This window comes from Brienomyrus brachyistius, chromosome 13 (assembly GCF_023856365.1).
Source record: "Brienomyrus brachyistius isolate T26 chromosome 13, BBRACH_0.4, whole genome shotgun sequence".
NCBI classification, from domain to species: domain Eukaryota; kingdom Metazoa; phylum Chordata; class Actinopteri; order Osteoglossiformes; family Mormyridae; genus Brienomyrus; species Brienomyrus brachyistius.
In genome coordinates, this window is record NC_064545.1 from 5,492,377 (window position 1) to 5,516,143 (window position 23,767).

Below are 23,767 nucleotides of genomic sequence, written 5' to 3' on the forward strand. Positions count from 1 at the left end.
GCAGGGGATGTGGGCGGGGTAGAGCATGTGCCCAGTCAGACAATCACGCAGTGGCAGCCGCTGTTGTCCTTTTCTTTGCGGGTAGGTTCTGGCGAAGGCGGGCATTCCTGTTCCTGGAACTTCCTGTGTTGAGAGAGGATGCCATGCATGACAAACATTTCATTTATGGTGTTTTACTTTGTATGCATTAGGGATGGTTCCTCAATCTCCAGACAGATGACACTGAGCTTCAAGCAGACTGAGGAGCAGCCGAAACTCACTCACCTTATTACTCTAACCAGCTCATGAAAAGCTTGGTCCACGTTCATTCGGATCTTAGCAGAGGCCTCCATATACGTGACTTTGAGCTGCCTGGCCAGTTGCTGACCTTCCTCCTGAGTCACCTGAGAATGAAACACTTGACATTAGGCTCACTGTGTTTAACCGGGAACACGAAGGGAAGGTATTCTGTTTAACAGAGTGGGGAACGGGTGATTAATACCCTCTCCTGGCATGGTTAGAATATTTCACTTCAGAGTCTTTACTCCAGAACATTTTGAGCCAATGCAACACAAATGAGGCTTTGTGAGCCACAGGAGGCAGGCGGCAGGTGTCTGCAGGAGAACCGCTTACCTTTTAAGGTCTAATACGCTGAACTGAACGATCCGATCTCTATTAATATATCTGGTGGCACCTGAAGGTGAAAACGTCCATCTAACCTTGTTTAAAGGGATTTTTAAAAACCCTTTGAGGCCTTTGCAGGTGCGTTACAGAAGCCTTCTCAAAGCACAGCAAACAGAACTTGACATTACTGCTCTTAATACATCCATCCATCCATCCATCACTACTTCTCCATTACAGGTTAGGGTCACAGTGATCCAGTAGCCAATTCCCAGACGCACCCTACACGGAACCCCGGTCCGTCACCCGTTACCACACTTAATACTGCACATGTGTACATTTAGTTGCTTACAGTCTACTTTTATGCAAGGTCACACCTGCCCATTTTCTGTGCTGCATATTTCCACTGAGCGCAAGTGCTTAAAAGCCCCATACAGCAGTAGCACATTGCGTCTCAGACCTTGGATCAGCAGATATATTTATGCACTTTATTTCCACAAGGTGGCAGTACAGTGTCACCCTCTGGCCCCATTGATGCATGGTTGCCATAGCGAACAGGAACATTTCCTTTTCTCCATTCCTCTAGGGACCAGTTCTTACTTCCGCAGTTTTTCCTTTAACGATTTCCTAATCTAACAATTCCCATCTGTGCTTAGAGTACCAGAACAAACTCACTAAACTCGTCAGCTCTTACGGATAGGGCCGGTTTACCTCTAGATACTGTATCTCACTAACTTTCAGATAAATGCAAAAATAAGAGTCATTTTTGTTAACCAGTGCCAGGTTAACATTTTCAGGACAATCCCAGGAAACCCCTTTGAAATCCAGTTTTCATGAGCAGAAGTGCATTCGTTTGCACATTCAGCCCTCTCTGTCTCTACATTGAAATGTCAGGCAGATACACGAGAGCCGTGAGAGCAAAGCCCAAAGAAGCATGCCACACCACTCACCTGCCTCTGCAGCTCCAGGTCGGCCTTGTTGCCCACGAGGATCATGGGAAACTCGTCGCGGTCTTTTACTCTGAGGATCTGCCTCTGGAATTTATAAATTTCCTCAAAGCTGTGGAGCAACAGAAAACGGCGTCCCCGTGGATTAGCGTGACACCCCAGTGACACATACACACGGTGAGAGGCCTTTGTTCCAAGGCGGTTTTCCCTCCTTTTCTCTGAGCCGTTACACAGGGAATACTGGGTAAACACCAGCATACCGTCACAGCCCACGTTTGCAAGAGGGTGAAGAAAGCCATGTTATCGTCTGACGGGCCCCTATAAAACTCACTTCCTGCTCAATGAGGGCTGTTTAAACACCAAAGCTCAGCTTCTACCCAGCAGCAGGGTAAACACAGTGTTCCGGTCAACACCGGAATGAAATCCAGCACAAAGGCCTCGCAGAGGACCTGAACGGCGAGTAACATAAACGGAGGAAGGGACGTCTGTTTATGGTGGTACAGTGGGGTTGGGGACCCGTCCTGGGCCGCCGCTTTCTAAAGGGCAGCTCAGTAAGTTTGGTCCTGTTATCCAAAATAGCTTGTAGGTCACTCAATGTGACAGTTTTCATGAACTTGCATGGTATTTAGGATGACGTGTCCCACGAGGGGGGGCATACAAAGCACAACAGGATCTCTTTTTTTTTTTTAACATTAATGGTGGCTGACCTTGACCTGGGCGGGGAGGTAACTGCCAGTTCAGTCATGGTGCCAACCCAGGGTGGATGTCTGATGCACCCTGGTTTATACAAACCAGTAAGGTGGGGTAGGGTGGTGTGTGAAGGAAAGCCAGAGAAGGGCTGAGATATGTCCAGAGCAGAAGTGAGTGGGGGGTACGATTAAGGAGAGGGGTAAGGGGGCAGGGAGGGCAAAATGGAAGCAGCCAGACCGGGAGAGGGGTGTTTGGTCAGGGCGGGTGGGGTCACTCACCTTCCCCTGTCTGTGACGGAGAACACCAGCAGGAAGCCCTCTCCCGTCCGCATGTACTGCTCTCTCATGGCTCCGAACTCTTCCTGCCCCGCCGTGTCCAGGACTGACAAGGAAACACAGGGGCAGTCATGCCGGTCACTGCCAGAGCAAAGACAGCCCCACGGCATTCTGGGTAGCTACAACAACATGCGACTGGGTCTAATTACAGCCCCAAAAACTACGTCCAAAAACTATGGGGGATTCTTTAAAAAAAAAAGACAAAGAATATTAAGAGGATGGGTGCTATTAATTAAGTTTCTCAGGCAACATTCAATAGAACATAATAAAATAGTGATATTCTATTAATCCCCTTGGGGAAATTCTCTTGTTGCCTGTCCCATCTTGCTCTCCATGAAACACACAGACATATATACAGGTGAGAGCAAGCTTGGGGGTCACAGCGCAGGGATAGTCAGCCTCTGGAATTGTGGGTTACTCATTGGGTTAACTGTGGTTGATTAACCATTGTAATATAAAATATACATCTGTGACTGATCGTGGTGTGACTCAGGAGAATCAGAGACAAGCAGTAAACCTTTAATATATGAAGGGGCGGAGTTTAAACAGCAGAGCGACTGCCCACCCAAGTGCCCATGTTCCTGTGAGTGTGTCATGTGATCTGGCCACACCCCCTCAGGTCACAGTCGATTCACTTACTGTCCAGGCGGGCCGCTCTCTCGTCAATCACACACTGCTTGGTGTAGGAGTCTTCGATCGTGGGGTCGTAATCAGTGACGAAGTAGGACTGTAGAGAAATGAAAATATTGCTGTCAGCATGGAATCCTCGAAGGAGTCACCAGTGGCCCCAAGCGGCTTCTGTACCGTGAACTTCAAATCTTAAGGAAAACTAACACAATGACGGATTGGTTCTCGATTTCTTTCAAAACTGCAGCTCAATCTGGTGAAAGGAAGTGAGCAAGAACAAGAACAAGTGGGTTTGTTTTGGAGGGGGCCAGACATACGGCAAACACTGCCGTCCACGGGGAGAAAAACAAGGTCGAGTCATATGTTTGCTGTCAAAACAACACATATGTGCCCAAACTCTGCTAATTAGTCGCAGACCTTGGCGGACAGCTGGCTGGAGAGATTCCCCAGAAATATCCAAATTCGGCAGCCAGTTGAATTCATGGGAGACATTCCATCGATGCATTTCTTGCATTTTTTGCATGGTTTCTAGACCTTTCCCAGTCTGCTGGCTGCTGCCGGTGACGTGCAACAATTATTAACAGAGCGAGTGGTTTACCCAAGACAGTCTACCATGCTTGAAACAAGCCATCCCTGCTCGGCAAGCGTTTCTGAATAACATTGCAATTAGCTTGTCTGCGGTGATCATGGTAACACAAATGACCACATTGCATTTTGGTGACGTCTGTCCTGACCCTCATACCACGTTTCACTGTATTATTCTGGTTTGAAACACAGAGTTGATGAGTTGGGGGGGGGGGGAAGCCAAACCTTTTCAAAGCATGGGTCTCAGAGCCATGTGCTTTGTCACAGGCCAAATACCTAGACCTCCTACTCAAACTGACAGGGCAAATCTGCCCACCTCTTCACATCTGTATGCAATACATGCAAGTCTACATCACCCAGACTGGCCACTCTGATGTATTATTCAGCAGCACCCCCAGGACGTGTGTGTATGTCTGTCTGAGTGTGTGTGGGTGGGTGGGTGTGGGTGGGTGGATGGGTGGGGGCTGTGAGGATTATGGTTTTGGCAGAAAAGCATGACACCCCCATGTTTTAGTGCACAACATGTGTTTTTGCACATGCCTTGTCTAGACAAAAAATGGCCATTTCGCATTTAAACAAATCCTGCTAAAATCACTCTATCAGAAAAGATCAGTTACAAAAATGCAAATGGAGACCTCAAACACAGACTTCCTAATTATAATCTAGAGCAAGCAAGACACAAATTAAGTCAGCGTGTAAAGATCACTATGCTGGATTGCACAAAGAGCAGCAAACCGATGTGAGTTCTCAGTGTGCTGCGTTAGTCCTTCCAGGCAGGAGTGTGGCGGAGTGAATTAGGCTGGCACCCAATCCCATCCCAGTGCACAAACACCACCCCCAGCTTCCTCCCATTTCATGCCACGGTGCAGTCTAGGAAACGGATGCGAACCAATGGGGGCCCATTCACGGTGCATGCACATAACCTCTGTCAGGAGGTGCATTAACAACAGACAGTCTCCCAGCGAGGCTTGGGGGGAGGGGTAGCTTCACCACTTCCTGAATCTGTTGAGGTTATCAAATGAAAGGGGGGGGCACAAAGGGGTCACAAATGCTGAAATGCAGCTTCTGTAAAAATCGTTCCTACACTTTCAAAGAAAAATCGACAGCTGACAGTTTCCACAAAACTTCTTTTGTCTGAGAAAATGTGTGTTATACCTTTGGTGCAAATTCATTGCAGCCCTAGAGGGGGAGATGCTGTCCTTAATTAAATACCTGAATCAATTACCTGCTTGATTAGCTGCACGGCTCATACTGACATCCATCGCGAGAGCACAGCCGAGCTGCGGATATCGCACTCTGTGGCAACGTTTTCTTTCGTAAAATGGGGCCGTTGCATAAATGGTGCTTCATTTTTAGAGCGTGTAACATGAGTTGCTTTGCGCACGTGTGTGGCCATGCGCATGTCTGCGTTACTGAGAAACAGGGTCCTCATCAGCCCACAGATGGCTTCTGGGTAATGACATCACAAAGAGATCATTCGATCTCAGCCATGGCATCCGCTGTAACCAGGGCTCCCTCACCCCCCAAAGCCCCTGTCCCCCACTCTCACCCCCCCCCTTTCTGTTTTGGTGATCCACGTCTGCCCCGCCCCCCACCGCCCGCTGCCCTCACACCGAAACCTGGGTTTTAGTCAACGTCCCGCGACCACATTAGCCGTTCTAAACCACTGCCACAGACCGGAGGCGGAATATGACGGTGCCGCGCTCTGCCGTGAAGGGGAGCGAGGATGCGTGTGGGCGGGCGGCGCGCGACATGCTCAGCGCTCACATTGCATGCCCACCTCCTCACGACGTGACCGTCGCCCGTATATGTTGGCATGACATCAGAGACGCTACATGCTGCATGCATTGTGGAACTCGAGATCTAGTCTAACAATAAAATCTGTGCCTAGCACACATGCACAACTGTACAGTTAGCGGTTGAATAAGCCCTTTTGATGGGGGGGGGGGGGGGGACTGGACGTTTCTTACATTAACAACCCAGGAGTGTGAAACAAACAGATACCCTGAGCTTTGAAGATGCTTTAACGATCTGCAGCTCATTCCTGCAGGCTTGGCGGCCGTGTCGCCTAAATCCGAGGCGATGTGAGGGGCCTCGCCGGGAAAATCGCACATCCGAGGAAAAAGAAAGTATCCACACAATGATCAGTTCAGCTGGTCCCTCCAAAAGGAGCATTGGAAGACTGACTCCCGATCCTGCCCACTGGCCTTACGAGTCATATGACAGGTGTGCAGTGCTTTCAGACGGCCTTCCTGTTATGACATCAAAGAGGAAACAATGACTCAGATATGACCCACCCCCCCCCCACACACACACACACACACACACACACACACACCATAATACTAGATATCAGTAGACTAAAACGACAGCGAAACTTTTCCTTAATGCATCACGCTGACACTGTGTGAGATGGCATCTTGAATCAGGACAGCTAACAAAGCCACATTCCACGGTGGTCAACATTTCTGCTGGAATGTTTTCCCATGTCCGGAACAGACAGGGGCGGCCTGGGGATGAGCTGCGGATGGATGTCATGCAAACGTAAACACTGACATTCAAGGAGACGGGCTGTCGTGCTTATTGGACTGTAGTCTAGGTTTTTGGGGCCAAAGCTAAAGAGACCAGCAATACTAACAAGCTGCTGGGAATGAGGGACATACCGAGGCAATTAAACTGGGTAATCCTTCTCACCAGCCCCCCCCCCCCCCCCCCCCCCCCCAGGTCAGCCAAAGGCCACCCCCCCCCCCCCCCCCACACACACACACACACACATCCATCATATGTCTCGTACATTTTCTCTTTCGGTTACCCATGACTCACGAAAATAACACAACTCGCGTTATTACACTATCTTTGCAAAAGCAGCCTTTGTACCTGCACTGAACATTGTTATACTAGTTATTGGCTGCCCCATTGCCTAGTCCTGGTGGGCAGATTTCCCCGTTTGAGCACATCTACTAACCCCGGTAACTGACTGATTAAGATGTGTTTGAACGAGGAAATGTACGAAGCGAGTAGGATTCTGGCCCTCCAAGACTGGAACTTGGGAGCTCATCCAGAGAGGCATGCAAACTCGATGTACAACAGCACTGACCGCACTGCACAAACTGAGGCTTAGCGACAGGACAGGCAAAGTAGGCAACTGCCTGGAGCCCCAAGCTGGGAGGGAGGGCAACGGCAACGACAAATCTGCTTTATTGCTCAAAAGTGGAATTTCCATACTGATATTATTTAGAATTCACGCAAAAATAATGCCAATAAATAAGTTGGGGGAGAGTGAGCTGGAGGTCACCATTGAGTGTTTTTTTTTGTTTGTTTTTTTGCTGAAGATCCCCAGATGCTGTACAATTGCCTCTGTGCACAAAAACTGGCAACAGCTCCCCAAATACACCTGCATACACCTGTACCCACACAGAAGCTCACCTGACTGGTGCCGCCCTCTGCAAACCACCCAATGGGATCCCGGCTGCCAATCCAACCACTCCAATCTGCGTGTCTATTTGCAAACATCACATTTACATTCATCTAAGGCCTTTATCCAAAGTGACTGACAGTAGAATGAAGGGTTACAATTTGCGTGTGATCCTTGGGATTTGAACCCACAACCCTGTTCAGCTAGAGGGACTATTTGAGAAGAAAATGAGAAACAGGGCACCTTCACCCCTCTCTGCAACCTGGGCTGGTCCTCAGCAGGAAATCGAAACCAGTCAATAATGGTATTCAGTACACACAATCCCTCAAATACCAGTATTAAGTTGCCCACCAAGCACACATGCAAATTTTACATTCTGTAGAATAGACCTAAAGGTTTCTAAAAGCTACATATGGATTCTTCATAACATCTGCAGGCTTCCTGCTTGTCTGTAACAGTTTAAAACCCCAGTAAAGCTGAACAGATGGACGGGATTTGAAAGTCATGATTGGTGAAGCTGTTGTTCATAGAAACAGCTGTAATTAGGGGCTTGGCTTGGAATCACGGTTATCATACAGGCGGCAATTACTCCAGACCAACACTGCTCTGATCTGCTGAGGATTTCCACCGAGCAGCACTGCCTACTAAATATTTCCTTCGGGCCCCTTCCATCGTCCCACAGGCTAAAAGCGGAGTCAGATTATGTAAGATTTCCAATATGAGCTAACAATGAGCTAAACCTCCTGGACGGTGGGGGGACGTAAGTTAGAGGTGGGGCGTCAGGAGGCAGCAAAACCACCCCTCTCTGGTTTTCCTTTCCAGGTTGGCATTCCTCCTTAAAGAATCATGGTTTGATGTCTCTTCCCATTTTGACAGATAATCGAAGTCGATCACTGCATAGACAAATGCCCAGCTCAGTACCAAACACCCCGTACACTCCAAAGTCTTGGAGATTGTCCTTCTGTAAGTTAAGTCCAACATCTCACTCCATCAGCAGGAATGCTCAGGCCTTCCAGCTACATTGTACAAAGAGCATCAAACCGATGTGAGTTCTCAGTGTGCTGCGTTAGTCCTTCCAGGCAGGATGGTCTATGCAGTGATCTATCCACTAAAGTTATAAAGTTATAAGTGTTAGTATTATTTAAAACCTAATATGCTTTGTTTGCATTTTTTCCCTGGTTTGTCCCGGCTGTACAGAAACACACTGCAGTCCGAAAAGCTGCTGGAAGGAGCTTCATGTTGAGGATCATCATCAATAAAGCAGGGCAGCCAAAGGCTCCTCACTGCTACGTATTCATTGAACATCTCCATCCAGACAAGAGTTTTCACATTGCTTACAAAAGTATTTCCACACACACTAAAACCACCAAAAATGTATATAACAGAAAAAATGTGGATCATCTGAGGGTCCCCAAAGACCAAGTTGAGAAATACTGTATTAACCTGCATTGGGCATGTGCGGAACAACACAGTGACCGGTAAACTAGTTTGCAGCAGTCACATTGTGTAACTCAATCATTTAGCTCCATAAGATCAGTAACAGGGAAACTGCTATTGAAAGCAGCTCCTCCACACCCACCTTTGGCGATACTGTTTACTTCCATGTAGGGCAGGGTTTCCTAATTCCATTTTTGGAGGTCCACAATCCACAGTTTGCAGATTTCCCCGCTCAAACACACCTACTAAACCTGATAAGCAGCTGATTAAGATGTGTTTTAGCAGGACCTGAACTGGGGAACACTGGTGTAAGGTAACCAGGTGATCAATCAGATAATGACTAGTGTAACTAGTGGGATCAAATCAGAGAAGGACCATGTGAGAAGTAGGGACCAATTAGGGCACTTTCAGAGTTTTCAAATCTCTATTTTTCAATCATCCTCACTGCAACTCTGAGTTTTCAGTATCATATGCCTGTGAGGGCATTTACAAACATCTCCTCTTTTGGAGGTTGAAAACTCTGAGGTAGTGTGAATAAAAGGCGGAAACAGAGACTAATGACTTTGTTTTTTAATGAAAACGTGACTATTTGGATAGAGACTAAGAGTATATCGTCCTCGAATGCTGATACAGCTGCACTCTGGTAGAGAACACTTCCTGAAAAAGCCTTTTGAGGGTATTACCTATTACCATAGGCTTGGTCGTGAAGGACCTCTGCTCAGAAAGAGCCTGTAGGCTGTCGGAGTATGAAGAATCAACAGCAATATCCACATTGAGCCAAGAAGGTTGAATGCCCCATCTCCAAGCCCCAAGACATCGCTTCCCATTGAGGTTTGATGGAGTGAAATTTCAAGCTTTCCGTGAACAAAGGAGACTCTGGAGATAACCAGCCCCTACATCGACTCAATTTGAAGCATCAAACATTTGGCCAAAGATCACCCCTTGCGCATGTGCACTGAAATCCTTGCCCTCTTTGAACTCAGTCAGGGGTACGCATCAATGACCGGCCATGAAATATCCAGCCATTCGCGGACTTGACCTTCACCCTGTTTGTATCCACGGTTCCTGCTCTCCTTTCACTCACAAAGAGAATGGCAAAGAGGGTTATATTTGTATACCTCCATTGCTCATTCTCTCTCTGCTTCCCGAGCAAAGAAGGACAGTTTGATGTCACTCTACAGGGTACCTGAAATCTGCGTGCGCGCGATCCAGAGTTTAAAAATAAATTCATAGAGCGCCATATGTTGACAAATGCCTCGTTCTTAGTTCCACAGACGTATTTATATGGAATTTGGCAGCCGCTACACAGTGAATCAAGGCTGGAGCACTTCGCAGAAATAGCGATGATTTAAAAATAATCCGGTTTGGCTGTAAAGTGCGGATTTCGTAACACTGATTTCGTAACGATTTGATATGATATTAATAGTAGCGATCCGAGTGATGTGAAGCAAAGAATCATTTGTTACAAAAATAATGTAGAATGTAGCACACAGGGTTTGTGTCAGTCATCATGCAGGGGAAGCCCCCCACCCATCACAAAAATTTGATTTTGGCTACCCCCCCCCCTCGACCTCCCATTGACAGAATATGCAATCCACCTTTATAGTCATTTCTACCTCAGTTCCCTCACAAAAAAAAATCAGGGTGCCATCCTTTCCCCCTTTGATCAGAGTGTGCACATGCCCCCAACTAAAATTTTGTTCGTGCTTATTTCTCAGCTTTTTGACTTTTAGTTATCGGTTTTGCCAGGAGGGTCGGTAAAACGGAACAGTTCTTCATCTGACGTCTCAGAGGCCACCAGAGGCTGGACAAGGATTGTGTAGCCCTGAGATTTTGGGTGCCTTCTATTGTGTTTAGGACACAAAATGACCCACCTGGCTCCTTAAAAAAATAAACATAAAAAGAAAAGAAGCGAAAAGGAAAGTTATCCCGGCATCGGCACCCCACAGGCCCTCTTACTCTCCACAAGTGAAAGCGAATCTGAGATGCATCGTGTTATATTTGGACAGCTTCCATTTAAAAGGAAGAGCTTGAGCAGGATGGCAGCTGGGGAAGAGGATGTCGCATTCTCATATGCAGGCCTGCTATAAAACACCGTTTTGATAAGGCTTTATGTACCCCGGCTGACACAGCCCCGGCCTTTTCAGACACTACAGGAAGAGGTCTGTGAGGTCATAATCAGACGACCCGCTTTCATAAAAGGAATGGAATGTCGAGCGAGTCCGGCACGACCTCAGCGAGAGCCACCAGCCTGACACATAGTCTCCTCTCCTCTTCCATCTTCCTGGGGCTCCGCTATGCTTCCCGACCTCTGGACGCTCGTGTACCAGTAGTCTCTCCCAGATGCGCCTGAGGGGCTGTCACTGCCCATCACTGCATTGGAGCCCTTTATTAGGCGGCCGTGCCGTCCAAGGTGCGGGGCCCTTTCCTGGCGCCGTGTCCGGGTACCGGCACGAATGCCATTTTAGGCCAGAGTCCCTTCGTCACAGACAGCAGAAATGTTATTACGGCAGGGACAGGACGTTCACAAATAAGGCCCGAAGTGTGCCAACCTGTCTGGCCTGCTTTTGAAGGCTGCTACGCAACCTAATATGAGAAATAACAGAGAAGGTGAGGAGACTATCCCTAATCAAAGAGTTCTGCTACATGAAATGCCAGCTACATACAGATTAAAAAAAAACATATTTAACTGGGGGGGGAAGCGGCACGGTAGTGCAGTGGTTAGCACGGCTGACCAGAGTTGCCACCATGGTCTACCCATGTCATCCTGGGGTCACGATCACTGGAGTCAGCAAATTGCCCCTAGGCGTGCTCATGCGTGTGAATAACCTCTGGGATAGGATTCCGGACCCCCCCGCAACCCTAAACAGGACAAGCAGTCACAGAAAATGTATGGATAGATATTCAACTAGGACGCCATCCACGATCATCCAGGCATTTTTTTTTCCAGCAGCACAAAGCTCACGTAGCATGATGCCGCGGAGGAGAAGGACGATGTTCCTACCGGATGATCGAAACTGCAGAGGCCTGAACCGTCACACCTCAGATTAATGGGGAAGAACGCAGCATCCGCTTGACCACTGCAGAAGCATTCCATATTCCCTCATCCATACTGGACTGCACATTAGACGGGATTCCTCATCACATCAGAGAGACATGACAAGCATAGGAAACATCTGCAGCCTGTTTTGTCAAGGTGATGGACTCCCATGTCCAGCCTTGTGCACTTTCTGGGACAGATACCAAGCTCTCCATGATACTAGATACACGGTTATAGAAGAAAGACAGATGACTGATGTGTCAAGCTCAGCCTCTTTAGGGATGACGGCCAGATTTAGCGTCACCCAGGCCTATAGCAGCTGCTTGGCCATGGAGGAGGCTTGGGAAGATGGAAAATGACCACCCTCCTTTCCACCATGTGCAGTAACCCTTCTCCCCATCTCTACATCTCAGCTTCTCAAAGTGGTATTACCTCACAGTTCCCTGCTACATTCCTAATCAGAGGTACACTACTGATCACTTAAAACTTTTGAACAGCTCTGCCCAAAAACTGATCAAGTAGTTTATTTCGGAGCAATCTCAGAATTCTCAGATTCCACAGAATCCAGCATAACACAACATAAGTCTCTAGACAATTCTTCAATGCATGCACATTTGCAATGAAAACAGTTATTCGATGGACGCCTCAGCTTCCCCCAATGACATAATCAAGATCAATATCTCATATCTTTCTTCAATAATCACCCACTTTTAAGTGACTCATCTTGCTAACAAAAATGAAGTGGAAGGAAAAAAAACAGAATTTCCTCATTTTTTCAGACCCAATGACTTGCATCAGCCTACGCTGAATAAAAATCATCACTCCATCCTTCTGGTTATCCAGTTCAGTCCCAGTCACTCAACAAAATCTAAAAGATAATACACTGTACAAAAAGGTCCCATTACGTATTACTAACCCCTAATTTTCCATCTTGAACATGTCCAATAAACACCCCATACACTCCTTTGCCTCTTCATTACTTCGCAGCAATAGTACATCCAAACAAACTTACACGTCACATGCTCAAAAAAAAAAGTATTTCGGCAGATATATATTATTAACTGGTCTGGAGTGAAAAACACCTTCAATCAAGTCTCTCTGTAAACAGAGCCAGGGATGCTGACTGCATAGAAAAAGATGCTTCTGAACACAGATAATAAAAATGATTCAACACATTGAATATTGCCACTTTTACCAATTGTAAATGGTATTAACTCATGAATAAAAAGACACTGTTATAACTTGTCCAAAATTGTCTATTTATAATTTACAACCCAATTAATAACCCTTTACATGGGTAGCCTTATTGTAAAGTGGCACCCACTGAACAGAAGAAAAATATGTATTAATTAATATTCTATATTTGGTTAGGCTGCATTTTTATAGCATAAGAATCTGAAATGAAGCATTCCGCACCACAATATTTTGTGGAAACGATGATGCTACATCAGCAGATTATAGATGATTAAAATCGATGAACATCACAGCAATAAATGAGTCACGCAATGGCGTTTCGAGTGTTACGTTCTTACTATTATTTATTGCTATAAAACAAACGCAGAAGCTTTTAGTCAATTAATATAGGAATATATGAATAACATGCATATTAAGTATGAATGCTGCCCCCTGGCCTTAATGATCTGAAGACTGAAGGGGTCTGATTTCAGGAATCAGGGATGGGGGGGGGGGTGGTCAGGAATACAGTGTGCTGGTAATAAAACGCGGTGTGAAAGTCTGCTAGCTGCCCACACAGAATTGCCAGAGAAATGAGGCAGTGAGTATAAACAGCTATGACTCATTTCCAACCCTATCTTGTTTTTTCTGAAACAGAGATGCGGGTCACGATACCAGCTCATTCTGAAACGGGACCCAACAGCTTGGTGGGGTATCAACATCACACATTTCCCGCCACCCCCCAACCCCCCCACACCTGCAGGGACGGATTATGGGTTGTGTGGGCCCCTGGGCAAAACGTTCGCGAGGGCCCCAACCCACCACCAGCACCACCACCACAACCACCACAATTCTAGGGCCCTTGGCAGCCAAACGCCCTCCCTATAGGGTCATGGGCCCTTGTAGGCAGAGGATCAAAGAATGTAGGCCCTCTAAAATAGACAAACGAAAATACATTGTTGATAAGCGTTGCAAATTGTTTTGGGCTAGGGGCCCCAAGGGCCCCTGGGCAGCGGCCCCGCTGGCCCGGTCCGTAATCCGTCCCTGCACACCTGCAGCGGACACAGAAGGGGAGACACAGGTTTGGCCCAACCCACATGTTTGGATCAGAACCACGGAGTGGAAGTCCCCCACTCCCCTGGGTCAAGATTAAGGTATTACAACGCTGCTGAAAAGTGGATTATTGAAATAGGCATTTTTGACAACATGCATGCAAATAATCTGCAGACAATCATTCCAATTCATCTGGAAGCTAAACATGACACGATGCTTACTATCCAGATCTCCATGTTATCTTCACTCACTGGTTGGTTACGTTCTATTATTAATCACACACTATCAAAATACATTCTTGCCTGAATAACATAATATTTTCTCAAAGGTATTCAGGGCCAGTAAAAAAAAAAAAAAAACTCACCATATATGGCAAAAGATTGATGTTCAGAGATTATGCATAATCTGTGTGATATGCTTCAATGAAATCATATTTAATAAGCAGAAAGTATAATCAGCAAAATTAAAGGTAGAAAATAAATTGATAAAATCCACAAAGGTGTTTAACTTCAGCAAAGTATCTCACCAAGGACATCCTACTTCTGAAAAATAAGTACAGAAAAGGCTGAAACAAAACTTTCCCTTTATCTGCCTGGCCGTAATACAGCCATCGATAAAGGGCGAGGAAATGTGGAGATTACAAAACCGTGACAGGTCAGGAACATATGGGGGCTGGGAGAAACCCTCCGTGACACCCGGGGCTCGGATTGTTGTTGGGACTCGTGTGTCACACATTCTCTCCAGGAATCATCACCCCGGTCTCTCCCGGGTGACTTTCAAATCCGGTGGCTTGCCGTTTTTTTTTTTTCATTTCTTCTTCTCAAACATAAAGGAAACTCCAGGACGGGAGGCGAGTGCCCTTTGGTCATTCCCGACCAGAGGCAGTTCGCTGAGAAACCACAAGCTCAATGCGTCGCCAGGCCACATGTGGGCTCAGCTGGGATCCTTCCCAGAGCTACGGGAGTCTTCGTGTGCTGCCTGCGGTCAGGTTTTTAATTTGCGAGTAGATTCACACGCTGACATGTTACATAAACACATCCGCCAGTTATAAATCTACCCGTGGCCGGTGCTGAGGAGTACTGGGGGCACAGCAGTGTCCGGAAGGCAGGCACCTTAATCCATCACAGGGGGCTCTTTCGGGGACAACTAACACACCACACCGTCTTACATATAGATGCCATATAACAGCACCTCTGCAATGATTGAAAAGTATTCACCTAATCGTGATACTATCTAACCACCAACAGTAACTGTTTAAATACTGTGAATGTCTTCACATGACTGACAGCAGGCAGCAATAAGCTGAAATGAGTCCTTTTAGGTGCACGGCTCCTCACTGCCCGTAAATACGACAGGTAAGGTTGGTTATGCCCCCCCCCACTTCAGAAATGCCAAAACATCCTTAATGCAGCAAAGCCAAATGCCAGCAGAGAATGCCACCGGCAGAATTTTGCATTCAGTGAGCAGTTAAGCAGAATGCAGACTGTTTCTAACATCAGTTTCCTGTTTTTTTTTTTGTTTTAAATAAGTCACATCTATCAAAATGATGTGTTCTTTCTCACATACTTAATACTCAGAGTCAATAAATTGTCAATAAATAAAGTCTGGGGTTTGATAAAACCAAAGAACACGGGACCTTCTGATGGTTACCTAAAATCAGAGCTAATGCTTTTCTAAAACATGGACTCTGAGGTAATTTTGAGGTGATACAGGTTTGTGCGTCTGTCAGCCAAAGATGCAGTGACAGGCTCCTTCCTGAGCTACTGTTTTGGGGCCTAACGGCCTCATATCTCTTCCAGCTCACATCAGCCGGCCTGGTCACACGTCAGCTCCTCATCACGTGCATTCCGCAGTCAGTGAGAGTCCGCTTGAGTGACTTCTGCAGAGATAATGCACAGGCTATCCCCAAGACACGCTGAGCACCGAGGTGATGTTCTTCAAGAACAGAACGTGCTGCGGGAACGCTGGGTCACTCACTGGCTCGTCAAGAAGTACAAGCGTGCTGGTCGAGAGTTCGCTGTGAAGCAGGTCACGTTCGGGAGAAAAATGACTCTCTCGCATGCTTGGTGGTCATTTCAGAGCAGTACTGACAGAGATTGATTGCGGAGAATGGAATGGGGCTGGGGCTTCCGTCAGGCCCCAGAGTCTGGCTCTGCAGACCCAGCCTTGGCCTGGAGGGACACGTGACCAGGGAACCATTGGTAATTATGGGTGGCACTCCTGGAGCTGAGGGGGCCAATGATGAACATGAGAGAATTTCAGGGCACATCTGCAAAGCCTTTACACGGCTGTCAGGCTGTGGAGTCTGAACGAGGCTCCTCTGCAATTGGCACCTTCCGGAAATGAATGAAAGCAGGGTAGGTGGAAACAAACAACACCCCAGCACGCCCCCATTCCAACTTACAAACATACGTGCCCTCAAGGAGGTAGGTAGGTAAGTGCGGCTAGGCTGAGCTTCCAAAGAACATTCAGATAAACACGTAAAAAACAACCAAAATCTCTCCCCCAGTGGTTTGTTTTTTTATCATAAAGCAGTTAACCTGAAGTTTAACTGCGTGGTTCACGCGGTTCAATCAGCCGCCTCGACTCGCCAATGCAGTCAGGTGCTTATGAGCGGGTGTTTTCAAGATGAAGGCGACGCCACCTCTTATTGTCCTCTGTAAGGTCGCGATAAAGAAACCGCAGAGAACTATGGTTATTTCCCCACTATATGGGTCACTGCTGATCACAACTGAGAAACCGTCAGGGTGACACCCAACAGCTCCCATGGGAGACATTTCTGCTCTTCGTGGGACCTTTCAGCTAGGCCATCTGAAAGACAACAGGACCCAGTCCGGCTTCCATCCACTCACTATACTACCTGATGTATCGGCAGAGCGTTATCCAAGCTGAAAAGGGCGAGTCGATGTGTTAATTTCACATCTCGCAGACGTGAAATTAACCAACAAAAATTCCCCAAACCGAAGCTCAGACGTTCTTTCTCAAAACAATCTTTGAAGTGTTAGTTTGCGTCAGCCAAGTGCGAGCCGCACATTTTCTGCGTTACTTTCTTTTTACGGTACGTTTTGATGTCACTTCAGAACAAAAGCAGTTGCAAAAAAAACACAATGCATAAAGCCCAAGTTCAGTATCTTCTCGTCTAGTCTCCATTTTCCTACCAAGACAACAGCGAAGCGGTTAAAGTGCAGTAAATATTCCACCTCGTCCACATTCAAAAAGCTTATTTCTATACTTTCTCATTACGTTACCTTATTTTCAGCAGTCTGTTGCTGATATGAGTGGGTGTGTGTCAAGCTAATTACATTTGAATAGCCTTTGAAAGAGCAGAAAATTACAAATCAAACAAAAAGCATATTTAAACACTCACTCTAAAAGTGACGTATCAGACGAAAGGTTAAACGAAATGAACGAACACTCCCTCCCCAGACGAAATCAGTCTGTGAATCAGTTAAATCTACACTCCTGACAAAACACTGCAGAAAGAGCTTCTCCGGTCTCCAAGCAGATATACTGAAACCTGACCTATGCGCTGAGAGGCATCTGAAGGTCACCACAGGCAACTTCTTCCTGACCTTCTGGTACCCACAGCGTTCCCATGTTGGAAGATGGTGAGGGTCCCTTTCTGCCCTCTTCTTTAAGTCTGGGTTGGTGGTGGATTTGAGGAGGACAGTGACACAGTAAGGAGTGGGCTGCCTGTTGACATATCAGCGCCGGGGTTCCGATGACAGGCGCTCCCCCCCGGGGCTCCGCTTCTGCTGCCTTGCCTCCCGGCGGCTTTTAGAACTTTGAAAATCGCTCGGGGGCTTTTATTTGTATTCTAACACACTACCTCTAAAGGACCAGAGGCATGAACCTCTGGCCTAAAAGCAACTCATGCAGGTACCATTACAGGACATGAAGCCCAAGTCCATTTTACAGTATTTATGCAAGGGGTTTTAGACATGTTAGCTAGCTTACCATGACATGACTGGCCAAATTAATTTGCAATTTTATTTTATGGACTGTTTGTACATAACAGCAGGGAGCAGAGAAGAACCATCCGGAAAGAACATATCTAACAGGAATCATTCCAAAACTCACCGAAATGTGGACATAACCAGCAACCAGACCACATGAGCAATGTTTACCCCAAAGCCAGTTCCCCAGAGCACATCGTGTCATTAAACTGTGCATGGCCATGCAGGCTGGCGCCGACACTGCCGCTTAATGATTGGCTCCTTTCCGTCGTGTGACCCAAGTTCCCTCCTCAAAGCACAGATTCTGCTTGAGCTGCCGACTAGCTAGCTGCAGTAGGTATGAAATCGACAAAGTCATAATCTGTTCCCTAGTTCCTTAAGGAGAAATAGCTTAAAAAACAGCTAGTTAGACCCGCCTACCCCTCCCTAGACTGACTAAATGCATTGCAGTGATGGTACGTAATCAAGGCCCGCCTACACTGTAACCAGTGTGAGAAATCCACAGGTGACCCCCCCCCCCCACACACACACACACACGCACAAACACTCCTCAAAGCTAAATTCGGCAATAATTTCCATACACAACCACTCACATGTTGGGAAAATCCGGACAGCAAATTTAAGCTGTACAGCTTTCAAAATGTATTTATTCCATGTGTCAAGCATTAAAAATAACAATGAATGATGGATGTTGTTGTTATATACTGAACATCACTCTGTTTAACATGAGGGTATTAAGAGTATTCCTCTATATATAAATCACTTTATAAAAAAAAAAAAAAAAACATGCGTTAATGAAATTGCCTGCAAATTCTGTCAAACTGAAAACAACATCTTCTCATACATAAAATGCAGTGTGAGATTCATCAGTTTCTGATAAATGGCCGAAACCCAAGGCCTCGTAGAAACAACAGCTTGGAAATTGATGGGGTTTCTATTAAAGGCTTCTAGTGCATCGGCAGCTCATTACTTGGAATGTGATCAACCCCTCCCCTCCCCTCCCCTCCCCCCCCCACCCCCCACCACCACCTCCGCCACACTCACAAGCTGCATCTTTCCACATTCATCGCATGGGGGATACGCCTGCACCTCTCAGTAGCTTCCGTCGCTCACAGCTGATCTATATTTATTCAATTTACTGACCAGAGTCGCATGCTTGGAGAATGACCTCACATCTCCGTAATCACAACCAGCCCCAGTGGGGGCCAGAGAACAAGGGGCCAAAGGCCGAGGGCCAACCCCTCTTGAGACCCTATTCAAGAGACAGATAACCCAGGACACTTCCAGGATATCTGCCACTGGATTCAGATGTCTGCAACACAACAAGAACAGCTGCAGACCAAAGATTTAAAAAAAGTTCATCCTCTCCACTAAAGACAAACAGAAGCCTTCCTTGGATTCACTCTAAAAATCTTTGTCCGTTAAGTAGGTAACCACTTTACTTAATCAAGATAAATATTGATTCGCTCTCTTTCAGTGGCGTAGCGACATCGAAAAATCGTCATGAAACTCTCCACTGCTGAGTAATCTCATTGATCTTCCAATCACAATGAAGAATCGGGGGACCTAACATGCAGGGATATTCACTCTGGCTTCAAGAATCCAAAACTTCCTGTCCTGGTCAGATTTTAAACACATTCCCATGAGGGCAAACATTAAGCGGGAACAGGAAATGAGGAGGAAAAAGTTAAACTTGACTGTATTTTCAACATGACAAAACTCGTCCTGGCTTCCCCACGAGAACGGCTGACATACTAAGGTTTAACTGCCTTCACGTCCAATGAACTGATGTCAAAACTCACCAACACGCTCCGGACCCACTGATGTAAACAGTGTCTCATGATTTCCCACACTTATTGGAGAGGTCTGTAGGGACTACCCAGGCCTGCACAGTGACAGCCTTATCCAGTGCTTGGATTTCAGCTGTTCCACGGTCATTAACTGAACAAGGATCAAATATAAACACCATTTCTGAAACCACAGGACTTGTGTAACAGTGAGCTAGAGTACTTGAACTAGAAATGGCATGAACACCATCAGAATTACTCAAATAATGCTACTGCCGCTGGGTATTTTTTACTTATGGTAACACCAATTACAATTTTGCCGTCGAATAACTATCAAAACAAAATTAAAAAAAAAACAACTGTTATTGCACCATTTCGTTTCGCAGCATCCTAACGTTTTATCCTGTGCTGTAAATCCAGACCCCTTTTATTCATTTCTTATATTCACAGTTCAAGGAAGTCCGCTAATAAAAAGACAAGCTTTTTTTTAAAAAAAAAAAAGTTCAATGCATGCATGATATTTCCAAACTCAATAAATAATCATGTTAAATAATCATGATCTCAATACTGACCAAAATGATCGTGGTTTTAATTTATTAAAACCACAATGGCTAGGAGTTCATTGTTCAGCTGCAGACCTCATGCTCTGGCTGCCCAGGTTATAAAATGACTAAGGGGACAAATCAGCAGCAAACAACCTGAGGGTATTAGTGTGTGTGTGTGTTTGTGTGTGTGTGTGTGTGTGTGTGTGTCCCAAACATCATAATTTTAGTAGTAAGGTATGTGAGACACTGAGATCATTTCAGAGCAAAACAAAATGCTTATCATTCATATTAGTGCTTTTTCTAGATTTTAAGCTTTGAATAATAAAGTCCATTCTGGTCAATTTTAGCCATGAGAACCAAAAACTTTGGTGATATTAATAAATTTAATACGATTGAACGGTTTAACATGTGTATGTGTGTAATCCCAAATTGCACATTTTTGCTGCCTATACAAATTAGCTTTAATTAAACTTATTATACAACAAAACCTGGGGAAAAAAGACCATGCACGCTCCTCACTACTCAAAGAAGTACATTATGTCCAAGTATGCAGCACATTTTTCAAACAGTCAATTACCTTGAGAAACACAGCTAAGCAGCTACATTAACAATGTTACAATTTCACCAGCAGTTCGGGTGTATTGGATTCATCAGCCGGGGGCATCGAGTGGAGCATAGAGCTGGACACTGCCGCTTTAAACACTGGACGGAATCCACAAGTAAAATAAAAATTAAGTGACTGCTTGCCTTTTTAACTCTGCACAGCCATATAGCAAAGTGCTTGGTGGCCGTTGCCTGGAATGTCTCTGTGACAGGGTGACTCGGGACAGCTGGGATGCACCGTACAGCTGTTAGGGAGTACAGCTGCTTCAGACAAAAGGACTGCTAGCTGAAGTCGCAAAACGCACTTTTCTATTAGTAAAAATCATACCAAAAATACAATCACAACGTGACATCTACGAAAGCCTTTCATTTATTCGCAAACCACTGGGTTATGTTAAACGGACACAGAACTTTACATCTTTATAACATGCATATTTTCACCACATAAAGTAATTTGCGCGCATGTAATTATATTTATTGCGTCATTGAGGCACAAAAGTATCATATACCGAATTATAGTGGATACAATGTCCAAGCGTTGGAAGTGGGTGTGGCACGTTATATTTTTCATTGGGATTTACTTATGGTACGGGAAAATATTTAAATTTTTGTGCCAAAGAAGAAAGCTGCAAGATCCCTTTTCAAGACATTTCGGATATAAGTCGACGTCGACAAACATTCTCCTAGTTGGTGGGTTGGAAACTTTTCCATTAAAGAGCATCACGTTATTGATTGAATTGGACCTTAAGGTTATATTTCGCCATAACGTGTCCGTAAACGCAACCGGAGGGCAAAAACAAAACTCAGTTTTCCCTTCTTTTAAAAAAAAAAAAAACTATGTTTAAATGTGTATAACGCTTTGCGAGTGAGGACAAAAAAACGCCATCGGGAAGTTAGACAATTTCTGAGAATGATTAATGATTACAAAACTGTTTTAACAAATCATTTAATCTGGGGCCGTAATCCAACCTTTCACACTCTCATACATCATTCAGACACCGTTTATCACTCCTTAGTCCCTTGAATATCAGAAAATAACCCATAAATAATCCATAAATATGTATGCATCTAGGCTATGTATACATGTATGGATGTACTGTGCGTAGCCTAGATACATGTGTCACATTCGGTCTTATAAAGAAACTAAAGATAACTGATTTATCGTTCAAGCATTTAAATAGTAAAACTCATCCTGTATTTAAGTCGAACAACCTGGTGAACAATGTGCCATACGAGTTGAAAGCGTGAAAGTCTTTGTAAATGTGTCAAAACTCTGCATTTCTTCCCCGCCTATATGGTTAATGTGTTGTAACGGTAAATGACTCGGCTTACTTTCAAGATCGGAAACTTTTCTATTTCTGAAACAATTTCTCGTTTTTTTAAAACCGAACCTTAACTGTGGTACAGGCCCAATCTACCGTAGAAAATAAGCCCCCTTACTGGGGACCCCTTTTCCCAGCAAGATCCACCCCTTTAAACCCCGACTCGCACAGACGCAGCTCAACGACCGTGCAAAGCGGCCAGCGTTTACTGACCTGGATGAATTGGATAGTTAAAGCGGACTTTCCGACGCCGCCGCCTCCCACCACGACCAGCCGATACTTCTCCTGCACCGATCCGTCTTTCCACCCTGCCATCGGGGACACGCTGCCGCACTCGCCGCTGTCTTCAACAACCGATGAACGCACACCTTTATACTGCACGATCAGGCCTTCTGCTTAAAGACCGCAAAAGAATAAACCCCGTGTAAATAATGGAAGAAAAACCGAAATCCGCTTGTAAAGAGCACGCAGTGATGATGGTTTCCCTATTCGAAGCGCACCGAGAGATTGCGCCCGTCTCAGTCCATAGGCGCTGCTATGAAGACGCTCCGCAGCAGTGAGATGTGGGGCGGAGAGGCTCCCTCACTACAAATGGCCGTCGCTAGAGGCCCTTCTCTCGGCTCGGAGCACTTTATGAATATACATGAGGCTATGACAATATCTGAGAGAGAACTTTGATTCATTTTCGGTTTTGAAAAAACGGTGCCGCTGCCAGTTTTTCGCTTTACACAAATTTCACAGAAAAAAAGTTGCTGTGGTCGTATGGATTCTGCACTCACATACTGGTTTGTTGATCTTTCAAGATAAAAAAAACAAAAACAATTAGGCCTATATATAATTTTGATAGTGATTTTGTTTTTTTTTTTAAATCTACGAAATCAACATCCTACTTTTATTAAACGGCAGATTACAGGGTACACATTTGTTTCATGAGACTAAAAGTCATAGGAGATTAGAACATAAGAAATTGACAAACGAGAGGAGGCAATTCAGCCCATCAAGTTCGTTTGGGGAGAACTTAACTAATAGCTCAGAGTTGTTAAAATCTTATCTAGCTCTGATTTAAAGGAACCCAGGGTTTTAGCTTGTGCTACACTAGCAGGAAGACTATTCCATACTCTAACTACATGCTGTGTAAAGAAGTGCTTCCTCAAATTCATTTTAAAATGTTCTCCCGCTAATTTCCACAAGTTCTAGTATTTAAACTAATATTGAAGTAGCCATTTGGCTGAACAGCATCCAGACCTGTTAGAATCTTATATACCTGGATCATGTCCCCCCTTAGTCTCCTTTGCTCTAGGCTAAACAGATTCAGCTCAGCTAACCTCTCCTCATAAGACATTCCTCTAAGACCAGGAATCATTCTCGTAGCCCTGCGTTGCACCTTTTCCAGATGTAACTTTTATATTTGAAAGCATCATTATATATTTTATGTGTGCAGATAGGATCCTTCAATTTGTACCCTTGCTTGTTATTGGCGCTGTACCCTCAAGAGTCTGCCAATTGTACCCTAGCTGTAGGTAATTGTACCTTTCAAGGTACAGAAATGGACTCTGAGGTACATTAATGCTGTTTGTACCTTTGGGATGCTCCTTAAAGTCCATTTCTGTACCGTATAAGGTCCAATTACAAGGGTACATTTTTTTTTTTAC

At 45.4% G+C, this 23,767-nt stretch overlaps 1 protein-coding gene across 2 annotated transcripts; it reads right to left on the reverse strand.

The window, feature by feature from the left end:
* On the reverse strand, positions 1-22,720 carry LOC125706504 (ras-related protein R-Ras2-like). 2 transcript variants are annotated; one of them, XM_048973228.1, is made up of 7 exons: positions 22,616-22,720; positions 22,329-22,507; positions 3,212-3,299; positions 2,516-2,618; positions 1,551-1,659; positions 265-383; positions 1-123 (listed from the first exon to the last, which is right to left on the reverse strand). In XM_048973228.1, exons 2-7 carry the CDS (start codon positions 22,428-22,430, stop codon positions 36-38), a joined length of 609 nt encoding a protein of 202 aa, XP_048829185.1. In that variant the 5' UTR covers positions 22,431-22,507; positions 22,616-22,720; the 3' UTR covers positions 1-35. The 2 variants fall into 2 exon arrangements, with proteins under 2 accessions (XP_048829185.1, XP_048829184.1); XM_048973227.1 differs by having other exon boundaries at positions 22,329-22,510; positions 22,616-22,714.
* Between the last annotated feature and the right edge of the window lie 1,047 nt (positions 22,721-23,767).

Excerpts from the sequence above, each read along its gene's own strand:
- LOC125706504 (XM_048973228.1), bottom strand. The coding sequence starts at position 22,430 with ATGGCAGGGTGGAAAGACGGATCGGTGCAGGAGAAGTATCGGCTGGTC. Across the intron at positions 1,660-2,515 it reads TCCGTCACAGACAGGGGAAG|CTTTGAGGAAATTTATAAAT; the intron begins GTGAGTGACCCC and ends GTTGCTCCACAG. Across the intron at positions 124-264 it reads GAGCTGGTTAGAGTAATAAG|GAAGTTCCAGGAACAGGAAT; the intron begins GTGAGTGAGTTT and ends CTCTCAACACAG.